General features: G+C 36.4%; 1 protein-coding gene across 3 annotated transcripts in view; it reads left to right on the top strand.

Moving 5' to 3' along the window:
* The first annotated feature begins 701 nt into the window (after positions 1-701).
* LOC110827125 (long-chain fatty acid transport protein 4-like) overlaps positions 702-12,266 on the top strand; it is a 194,267-nt gene continuing 182,702 nt past the window's right edge. For 2 of the 3 annotated variants that reach the window (XM_087353197.1, XM_087353198.1), the window contains exon 1: positions 702-863. In XM_087353197.1, coding sequence (XP_087209323.1) covers positions 717-863 — 147 coding nt within the window. In that variant the 5' untranslated portion in view covers positions 702-716. The remainder of the gene's footprint in view (positions 864-12,266) is intronic. The other variant, XM_087353203.1, reaches the window with a different exon arrangement.

Raw genomic sequence — 12,266 nt, 5'->3', positions numbered from 1 at the left:
TATGAGGTTATTAAGTTGACGTCATTACAACGCAGTGTAAATTGGAGATTTATTTAACAATTTTGTCGTACTCCTCACTAAATGTGGTCGGGATTTGACACTGACAGCATGCATTCCAATTTACGTCACTCAATTAACCACGGAACTGTGAATATGTAGGCCTAATACCAGAAAGGGCAATTGAGGTTAACATTAATTTTGATACGTCATTCATCTCTGATTCAATTGCAGTTTTAAATCGATTAAAGTAGTAGCTTGGTTGAGGTCGATAAACAAATTCAGTTTCACATGCTGTTTCCTGTTTGGGCGGTCATTTATGGTGAAGAACGAATAAGAATAATTTTAATTACAGGCATTTTTTCTGCTTGGAAAATTTATGTGCATCGATTTAGGCCTCTATTCGAATATCAGAAGTTATGGTATCTAATTTGGTGTTTCCGAAATTCACACCACATTAGGAGAGCTAAAGGTCGATATAGTATACTTGGAATATAATGAATTTTCAGTAACAAAATATTTTTTTTGCTAAAGTTGCGTGTTTTATACATCTATGACCATATTTTATCTGAACTTCAATGTCCACATATTTTTAAGGACGTTAATACGGAATTTGGGAGGAAAATATGAACAGTTAAAAGGAACCTTATAATTTGCTGCAAATTTTCTTGACAACGAACCTGAACAAAACATTATGAGATTTATGAATCTACTCTGTGATGCCGAAGAAATTGAGGCCATGTTTGATCGTGTTGAGTACAGTGACAGTGTTCGTGTTGTCATCAAGAATCTTGTCAAGGACGTTCAGTGGGAGAAGAATATTACCTGACGAACCTGCAGAACGGAAAGAAAAGGAACACTGCAAGGTATGAATGATAAATATACGTTTCTGTGATATAAGTAAATTTTATTGATCTGTAAAGCATAAAGTGGTTTTTATGAGCAAATGTATTTGCTATGCGATAACGACCATTATGGCTAGCTACAGCCGGTAAAATATGTAAACTAACAGGGCTAAATGAATTCATATCCATCATTATCAGCAGCATCTAGAAGACAAAGAGAAACTTAATGACTTGTTCTGAGTCGTAATCGCCTGAAAGCCTCTTGGTTTCTTACTCCACGTGGTTTGTCATTTTTTTAACAGTTTGGGGAGTCTGTCTCTTTACGTTAGTCATCATGTTCAGTCTGTTTTCTTTCACATTTTGTGCATTATTGGTTCTGTATTTGATTTTATAGTTTTCCAAGTTTATTTCACTTTTCTTCTGACTAATTTAATTCCAGCAGTTTTAATTTATGTGTTATCCTTTGCTTTCAATGTCCACTTTTCATTCCCGTAAAAAAGTGCCCATAAGTGTAGGGTGCCACGGTGGTCTAGCGGTTAGAACGCTGGCCTTGTAATCCTGGGGTCTCGGGTTCGATTCCCGACTGTGCCCGAATTTATAACTTGTGTTGGGTAAGGCCGTGGTCTAGGCAACACGGAGTTTTCCTCCGGGGGCTTCCCCGGTTTCTCCGTGGCATCCCAATAATTACTCCATTCCACACAGAAGAAGGCAATGGCCAACCACTTCTGGATCATCTGCCAAGAACGTATATGAACAGGTCCCAGTCCGAGAAAAGGATGGAAGGATCCTGTTCATATGGACCTGTCGTCAGACAGAACACTAAAAAACTAAAAAACTAAAAAAAAAAAAATGTAGGGCACTAACTAACTAACTAACTAACTAGATGACTTAGGGAACCTGAAAGTTCGTTACCGAATTAACCAAAGCCCTCCACCGAACCCTAGCCTGGGCCAACAAAATCCATTCTCCCATAGATCGCGCATGAGATTATCCTCCCGACTACTTCTGTATTCCTCTGTATTGTATTTATATCGTCACCCAATAAATTAACATCATCAGCATATGCCAACAGATGATGTGTCCCTTTGAATTGCAAACCCTCCTGCCTATCTTGGACCTTCCTGGTGGCCCAGTGTTGCGCAAACTTTCTACACTCACGGCACACTAAATATTGTCGAAGTGTCATGGCGGTACACCAACCCCATTTTACATATCGTGAGGGGGAGGTAGATGGTTTATGGCACTGATTGGCCGTGAGAACTTCTTATAAATCGGCCCCAACCGAAAAGTGTTCTATTTGATGTTCATAATTATCCGTCTTTATTATTATGTAATTTATTTTAAATATATTTATTATTTGAAATAAATTAAAATATAATATTTACTACTGTTTGATCCAACATTTATTAACTATGTGTAAATATTTATACTTAAAGATGTCAGCCTACGCACATAACCAGTACAGTATTGGGTACAGGAACTAAACTGATTGCCTTGGATAATGAGAACTTAGGTTTAAATGAACGTTAATTATTTGACTCTGAAATTGTTTGCATTATATTTTCAAACATTGCTGTAAGTTTGTGATATATATTTTGAGATTTATCAAGTCGTGAAGTAATGGGTATTTCCACAATCATTCGCTGTCGGTGTACAAACGAAGCGTCTTTATTGGTATATGATATGTAGTATAGTCTCTGTGGGAAGATCATTGTCATATGTGGATGTTCAAGAACAACATATTTTTTGTGTTGTATCTCATTATTTCCCAAGAGAATCAACCGCCGATTGCATTGTGTGCTGTTGTTAATACCAATCCTTAATGCTATGCCCCTTTCTCCCCCGTGTCATTAAGCAATCCTTTCTGCCCTTGCTGTTCGTGATACTATCGCAGTTAATTACTCCCTCGAGGTGTGACATTACACTGTTTATTATAAGGAAGACGCGTGCTAAGCTCAGCGGTTGATTGCAGGAACTAGACTCCAATGTTTTGTGGTCAACGCTTTGGGACTTATATGTTTATAGCATAATGTAAATATCTGATAACTCTTAATAACGACAGTTTATCATAACTTGCCTTCAAATAGGGCATGAACGTTTCTGTCTTTCCTAATCCGATCCAATCCACAATGTATCAACATCTGACACCAGTGAGAAATAGGAATTTTGGCTTGATAAAATGGCATTTAGTATCTAATAGATTTAACCCGACAGACCTTTCGAATTCATTTATTCTGTAGGCATTCCATGTTTCTCGTACCAGGAGGAATGCAAGGTAATAAGTTGATGTAATGGTCCGTCATCTCTTCGCTGTTTAATCCTCATTATTACGTAACCTACGCGCGCCTTGTAGTAAAAGCGAGCGAGAAAAATAATATAATATGTGGCAATGGAATCGATATATCATGTACACTATAATGGCCAAGCTACAACCCGATGGGCGAAGTGCAGCTTTGATACCAAATTATTCCCATATGTAGTCATTCAAGTAAGTAAACAACATTTTTCCTCTTACCGATTACAAATCTGTACGTCTAGTGGTAGAGTTTAGCTTCTGTGTCTCTGAGCTAACGCCCATTTCTTTTCTCACCGGCGTATAATATCTTGACCGCCTGAACGAATATTAGCTCGATGTTCTATGAAGTTAGTTCAACTTGAATTTAATAAGATCGCTCAAAGCAAGATAATGACGTCATAATAAGCAGTACTTAGGAAGATGGGTGTCTTCTGGGTTTTTGCACCCAGCAGTAGAAGTCCATCATCTGGGTGATTACTCATCCCCATTGATGGTTAAGGCAGCAGGCACCCCTGAAACTTCTACACGGCTCAACAACCCGGAAGACAGACTTTTTCATTCTAGTCGCCATGTGAACCTTAGATGTTATCAAGCAAGTAGTGTTTGTCCTTCTTAATATTCACATCGTATTGAGAGGAAGGGAATACGTAGACCTATGTAGGTCTGATTGCAGTTGCAAAAGCAGAAGCATTGTTCACATGTCAGTCGATATCCTCGGACTTCATTCATGTTGTTGCCTCTTGAAGACGTGTGCATTGGTTCATAGAAGAACAAAGAGAGTAGTTAAATAAGTGGGACGTCAATCATCTGGATATGAGGAGATAGCACGCTGTAGTTTTGAATTATGTACATTTAGGGAGTTGAGTATCCACTTTTCTCAGTCCCAGTGATGTGACAGGTCATAATGCGCTCGGGTTGCTTTGTTCAGAAGAATAGCAATTTTAGTATGAACGTGTGTTGGTTTAGCGGAAGGTTTCAGCAGGGATTTGAACATACCTTGTACCTGCTATTGATTGTGCAGTTTGCCTCGACCTGTTGAAGAAGTAGTCGAATCCAAAGCTACGGAAAAGTTCTGTTCAAAAAAGAAATGCGTACACGAAGTCCGGAAGTAGCAAATTTCATTCAACATAATGTGTGTGTTATATAGCAGATACTACGATGCGGATGTTATAGTAATATTGTAAGGTTGAGATTCATACGCTCTCTAACAAAGCGTTTGTAACATACGCCATATTTATGTTCTGCCTGCAATACATTTGCTTTATTCTTTTACGTATTTATTTGTTATTTATAAAGGATTTATTATTATTATTATTATTATTGATTATAATTTGTTCATAATTATTTTGATTCTATTGAGTGATTTTGGTTTTTGTGTTTATTTTATTTAAGCTGTATCTGTGACACATTTGTTTGTTGATGAAACACATTAAAAATTGGGAATTAAATTGACTTATTGCTATTAATCATCGATATATTAACATTGTATATGTGGAATGGAACGTCTGTGTTGTACTATGGAATTTTCGGCATTCCTAACTGTTTTATTTCTTAAATGTATCGTAATCATTATCATCATCATCTCACGCCATTTTGAAGGCCAGACGAGTCCCTCATTCTTATTACGTAGGAGTCTCTGGAAAAAAAATTGATATTTAATACGTAATGCATTTTCTGATTTTTTATTTACTACATTTGTAGTTTTAGTTTTCATTATCTTTGTAACATTAGTATTTGGTATTCAGTGCTTTAGCTCGCGTAGCAATTAAATGACGCTCAGTTTCTCTTTTATGTTATTCAAATGAATTTGTCCTTTTCATATTTTGAATAGGCGGAATAATGCTTTTTGTCAGCTATTGGATGATCATGGGGTAACGATGTTAGGCAGAATTAAATACATACAGCTGAACCATCAGTACCTGAACTCAGTGCTTTTGGGTTTGATATTGTTATTGAGAAGTTGAAAAGATAAACATTTCCAGGATCAAATTCAGGCAGAATTGATCAACACAGGAGGTAATACGTTGCATTCTGAGATCCACAAACGTTTCAATAATAATAAGGAAGAATTGCCAGAGCAGTGGAAGAAATGTTTTATTTTAGCTATTATAAATTTTAAATAAGTGAATTGAATTGAATAGAATAAGAAGCCTAATAAAACTGACTGTAGTAATGATTGAGGAATAGCTCTGTTATCAACTACATACAAATTTCTGTCTGAATCGTAATCTTCTGTATCTTCGTACGTAGACGAAATTGTGTGGGGGTAATCAATGTGGATTTCGATGTGATCGGTTAACTACTGATCATATATATTCTGCATTATTCAAATTGTTGAGAGAAATGGGACTGTACATCAGTCTTCAAGAAAGATGATGATTTATTCAGAATGAAAGTGTATAGCAATCTCATTGAATTCGGTGCACCATACAACACCGTTAAATCAAGGAGGATGAGATTGACAGGACATGTAGCATGGAAGGATGAGACGTTCATGCAGTATTTTTGTTAGAAATCCTGAAAGAGAAGATACATCTTGAAAGACCTAGGCATAGATGAGAGAATAACGTTTAAATGTATCTTAGGGAAACAGGCTTTGAGAGTGTGAATTATATTAATCTGGCTCAGGTTAAGGACCTCTTGTGATTCTTCGGGTTTTATAACAGGCGGACAATTTCTTTATTAGCTGAGCATACTGTTAGCTTCTACAAAAATTAATGTATTCCATGGAGTTATCTTTCGCATTATGCTCCTCTGCTTGTATTAGCCCTCTTCATACAGCCTGTCTATATCCACATTAATGATGATGATGATGATCACCACCATCAGCGTTATCACATCACCGTCGTCATCGTTGTTATTATACCTGTTATTGTGTGTGTGTGTGTGTGTCGTGTATTTTAAGACGGGCCCACAAAGGTAAAATATTTTTGTCACTTATCGATGCCGAAAAACGACAAAAATTCGGGGCGTTGAGTGACGGGTTCCGATGCATGAGCATAATTTCGTAACACATGGGAGAACGTGTTAAAATGTAAATTGATTTACTCACCTATTGACCAACGTATTTAGTGTCGAACAGAAAGCTAACATAAATATCAACTTCCATCTCTCATTTACTTTTAACGAGGTTGGAGCGTTGTTTATTGGAGTAAGTAACCGTGTTGAATCTTCTCTCAAGTTATGATAATTAGTCCTGTACCTGAACACGAAACAAAGCACGCGATAAAAGGGCTCACCCTTCCCTGTCTTCTGATACACACCGAGGCCAAAATTGAAGAAAAGTCACGTATATGGCATACACAGGGGCGTCTCTACTGGCAACTCGTCTCTGAAATTTTTACTACACAGAGCATATGTAAACTCATCATACGACCAGTGCTTTGTAATTACTGTACAAAATCAGCTTTCCAACATCAATAAATTAAAGCTGTATGTCTTCATACATTCATTTTCCTTTGAGTATGGCTTCCGTCCATGAGTGGGCTATATCCTACCCGAATGACAGGAACGTGGTCATATTGTTTTGTTACTTTGGCGAAGTAATTATTACATTTTTAGGCGCGTTCTTAACGAAGTTGCAGAAATGGTATTTATAGTTTTGACATGCCTATACAACTGGTAAACCGCTGAGCGGATTTAATGTAATTTGATGTTGGCGAGTTTTACTGAAATTTATCAACTCATTTCACTGTTGATTAAAATTGGGCGACAGTAACGGGAACATTACATGAGAACGTCTTTGAGTTTCTGCGAGCGTCTTGAACAGCACTCACTGAAGTATAAAATCAGTTCCAGAGCGAACGCGTCGAAATTGTTTAAACTGTGTACTTTGATTTGTTTACTGTCGTAGTAGGCAGTAAGGACATGACATGTAGTTTATACAGAACTTTAGTCTAAAAACTTAAAGCGTTGTGACCTGTTGAGAGAACTAGATCGTATGGTTAGTAATTGATGCAGTGATTGCTATATTCGCTTAGTTTCGTTGTTATTACGAATTTTTTTAAGGCATAGCGTGTTGAACTCTTGCTAGGCATATTTTGTCTCAATTGAAAACGCCTGAGAATTTTGCAACTCACCAGACTGTTTCGATTCTGTTGTCGCATATGTAGACGATCTCTTTGGGTAGAATTTTCTGCTGTATCGTACTATTATTTTACGAACGTTGCTTTTTTATGTCAGATGAAGTAAATAAATTTTTAATGACGGGAAGGTTCATTTATTATACAGCCATGTGAAAATTATACCACTTTCCTTTAAATTAAGGTGTCCTTAAAAATAACATATATTTCGAGGCTTCAATATCTAGTTTGCGTGCAGAGATCAAACATGGATATCTGAAAAAAAGTATCATTACAAATTCCGTTTCGATTTACTTCTGTTTCCTACTACGACTATGGTTGATTGTTGATGCCAGTTGTAGGGAATGATATATTGTCAGCCACTCAAAGAAATGTCCTTATACTGTACTATAGCTCGACAGAAATCGTCGGATAGGTTGAAAATTGCAGTCAATGCAATAAGAGTGACCGCTTTATAATCAGATCTTCCACAAGTTGGTTTACGTTGGTAATACTAATTTTAACTTCAAACAAATTTCGGCCTGCTACCTACCTAGTTACTGTAAATTCATACAATTTACGTTTTAATCCTGTTAGCGGCTACGAAGTGTAACCGGTCTTCGAGTCGAAATTTGAATCCGGGATTTTGTGATTATACAGCAGGGGAGATATTCATTCGGCGACACCGTTCGGCCGGAGGCTGAACATATTATTATAAACGCGGATGACTACATTTATTTCTAAAATGTCACTGTAGTGAAGCTCAGTCAAGAAATAAGACGCTGGGATTGATTTTGCCAGTGACTTATTTTAAGTGTCGTAGCCACAGTCTTATTTAATATGTCGAATACGAATTACTATTACAATGTTTGATTAAGGAACACGGGCAATTTTGAAGTACGTTACACAAATTATTAGCGAGCTCGAATTATCTACTCTTCAGATTTCAGCAATGAAACTGGTTTTCAGAGTATCCTAACAGTTCTTGAGGAGGGGGGGGGGGGGGGGGGGGGGAGAGAGAAATAATTTCAAAATTTTATATATCTGTTTCTGTACTACGACAAAATACAAACTAACGTCTGGGCCTAAGACGGCCAAACAGAAAAATTTTGACTCTCATTTTTCGCTCTACTAATACGTACCCAAACACTACAGACATTCTCATCTCAATTTGTTCTTATATTGACCATTCTCCTTCTAATTCACGAAATCCTGTATTTCCTGAATCTTTAAGTGATGTGTTTGTAACATTTCAGGTGTCCGGACGGTATAACGGAATGGTGCAGTACGTGTTATGTTAGGTTAAACGCTCGAATTGTATTCTTCATATTATTATTCAAGCTTATTTATGAAGTTACCTTCCCATATTGTAATATTAACATAAAATGTACAAGTCTTAGACTTGATCCGTAGTGTTATTATCTAAATTACAGAACATTATTCTATTTTCTGTCATAGTTTATAAGAATAAATTTTTCGAAAAATGTCCAGACCGTACAAACGGACGTATCTTGTGTATGAAATATTCAGGAGACTGTATCTTAGGAAGGATTGAGTTTATTTTCAGAATCACTGCAGTATTTGTGACGTAATCTAATTTTTTGCTTGTTTCACGCATATACGACTTATAAATGTTTGGTTCCTTATTTGTAAATCTGCCCTTTTGCTTCTTAAATGCTTGTTTATTGCTTATTTACTTTAAAAATAATAGGTCTATTTAACTTGTAGTTGTGTCCTATATTGCCATTCATATGATACAATTATATGTTAATTACTGTTTACTTTCTTCGAGTAACATGTTTATTACGACATTGTCACAATATTTATTCCGCATTGAAATGTGCAGGCCTACTTGTACAGGCGTGCTTGTATTTTACGCAGCGACAGAAAGAAACACAAATACCTGTAGTCTTGTTGCAAAGTTAACCACACTACATAGTTGTTAAATATTTTCCTTCTGTTTTTACACATTTTGAAATATTATTGAAATAATAGTTATTGGGACTTAACAGTTATTATTGTGCACAGATTTATTAGACAGGAAGTTATTTGGTGAGTGTTTGACCGACAACTTTTACGATGTTTGGTCTATCCTCATACCAAATTTAATCGAAATATGTATTTTCATAGATGAAGTTTTCAGACACGACTTCCAATTCCTTGTTTATTCTATGTGTTTTGTTCATAACGTGCATGCCGACGTACATTACAATATTATCACTGGCGGGAGAATAAGCATTATGTCAGTTTTATAAAGATAACCTACGGGGTAAGTGAACTCTTTGTAGGCTACATAAACAATGTAAACGTCTGGAGGTTACGTATGAAATATTTCTCTTTCGAAGAGAAAACACAGAGTTCAGATTCTTTTTGTTTAAGACGTGGTGTCTCAGTCGACAAATTATATTCCGATGCTGATTATATGGGTTCCAAATGAAGCTTCTCAGGCCAGATATCGTTTGTAGACTCTTAATAACCTTTCTAATACATGCTCAGTAGACTTCGACCAATACTTCACTAGTGATCCGTATAGGTTAATAAAGTGATAAAGTGTGGTCTGCGGACCACTAGTGGTCTGTGATATTCATCCAGGTGGCCCGCGAAACAACTGGGATTATACAAGATTTTATAAAACGAAATTAATAAAACACATGGACAAGCATTAAAGAAGTTCTGAGGTAACTGCGGAACAAACTGAATACATTATAAATGTATTTATTTTTATTGTAGGCTATATTTTGTAAAAATTACGTTTCTGAATAATGTACTATGCAACAATTAAACTAAATGTTTACAAATACATAAAATCCACCAGTAGACCACCAAGACAGTCAGAAATGTTAAGGTGGTCCGTAAAGGAAGGTTGGTAACACTGCATTACTATATTTAATATTGCCGCTGTGCCGGGATAACGTGTGTGTTTTGGTACAAGTGAAATCAATTTCTTCTCCGATTTTCTGTCTCTCGCACTTCGTTATTTATTAAAGTGTTTGTCTCCTTTCATATTTTACTCCGAAGGTAGTGCCAGTAGCTTTAATCCGTCATGCTTTGTGACGTTAGGGAGTTTAACGCGCCCGGAGTAATTTTAACAGTCGATATACTCCAGCGACTCATTTTATAATTGATGCTATATTCAGTATAATTTATGGCTTTTGATGTTAGCGAAACAATGTGGAAATGGGTAGTGAGTGAACATGGCCATCAGAAACAAGCAAGTAGATTTTGTTACAACATGATAGCAAAACACTTACGATATTAAAAGTGCGCAACAATAATTGGATATCATCAGGAGAAATTACAATTACGCATTCCCATATATGATTGTTGTTCTATTGTGTGTACATTGGACATGCAAAATCAACTGTTATGATTAAGGAACTTAATGGAATTTACTTCAGTTGAGGTATAATTGTGGTTATAAAGAAGTTATAAATAATGGAAATAGTAACCAATGCAACATTTTGCACGGAATTACTGTTAATCCTTGGATTATTGGAGTTTTGAAGAACTGAGCCAATAAATTCATTGTACCAAAGCTGAGGCGTAGAAGATTGTAGACCAATGGAACTGATTTATGATAGTTAAACGTAAGAATAAAACAAAGGCCAAATGATCGATTAAAAATAATCTGATTACAATTTACCGGAATCAAGGTATAGAAACAAATATCTGGTCCAGAAGGGAAGCGAATGCTCGTCACACTTGAATCTGTATTCTGTCCGTGCGATGCGGAAACAATTGGAATTAATTTCTGACTGCGGAAACTCTGGTAGCAAGATATACAAACGATGCTGTGGTGGCACCTATGGTGGTGTCTGGCTGAATCTGCGTTTGGCGGGAATCTGCCTTCAGTCTCTGTGGAGGCGTTTTTACGTTTAAATTACTTTGTAGAAACATTTATAAGCTGTGTACTTTCAATGCGATTTGAAAAGATAATGCTGAATGAATTGGTGTACTGTTCAACACAAAAATATATATTCCCGTCAACTTTGACGTGTCAGAATGCTTTGCTAGTAGGAAGAACAAAAAAAGGAGAGGAAAAGGAAACGGAGACACGAGAAGAAGAAGATGAAAGATGAGAGAAGGAACTACGATGGAAAAGTCTGAAATTTTTATTAGGTGATACTGCACACCTCTTGATCGCCACTTTTCATTTTTCACTAGAATTTTCTGCCATTGTCTTGCTGGTGAGAGAAATATGGAATCGGCTGTTTTGGCTTTGTATTACGCTGTTAAAGCAACAAAGGAACCCCCAGTTCAACAAACTAGATAATTTAAATGGCGTTTCTAATCTCTTTCAAGCAAGATTGAATTTTAATCGATACAGACGCACGTCGTCATAATTAGTCTCTCTAGAGGGCCCGTAGATAAACAGCCATTAATTCTCTGTTGTGTACAACTTCTGCAGCCCGTTGAGAATATATTCAAAGGACAGTACGTGTAGCGAAAATATTGTTTTGCCGCAGGGATGTTAATCGATGTACATCACAATATTGCTTCGGTACTTCGTACGCAGTAATAAGACCGTTTACACAACCTTTATTATAGAGGTATTAATCCAAAACAGACATTCGCTACTACTGTATATTTCGTTCTTACGTGGTCATCTTCAGACTGATAGATAATAAGTGTACTAAAATAATCCAGGAGCAAAAACGCCTTTTATATAAATGTCTGCATGCATGTAGAGTAAAAATAATAATTGCTGATGGATACATTGCATGAGTTTTACGGACATTTAACACAGTTGTTAATGATGCAATCGGGAATTGTATAATACACTATAAAAGTCAGTTTTCTTATGGAACTTGGCGGCGTAGTCATATTACAGTGCCACTAATGTCTGGCTAAAATTTGAAACACCAATTTGTGATGGGAATAATACCATATAATAAAGGTTATGTAGACCGTTTTGTTACTGATAATGGTTCATTGTCATCCTATATACTTCTATGTCTTCCAAGTGTCTTTTCCTTTTAGGATGTTCGCCTGTTATTATGTTATCTCCCCATGTGTGCTACATTCGCATCCCACGTCATCCTTGTTTTGATTGTCCTAATAGTACTT

This window comes from Zootermopsis nevadensis, unplaced genomic scaffold (assembly GCF_977971745.1).
Source record: "Zootermopsis nevadensis isolate Lab colony 2312 unplaced genomic scaffold, Znev_1.0 Znev_ptg000021l, whole genome shotgun sequence".
In the NCBI taxonomy this organism is placed as follows: domain Eukaryota; kingdom Metazoa; phylum Arthropoda; class Insecta; order Blattodea; family Termopsidae; genus Zootermopsis; species Zootermopsis nevadensis.
The sequence above is the reverse complement of the archived record's forward strand: the minus strand, read 5'-3'. Positions and strand labels throughout refer to the sequence as shown.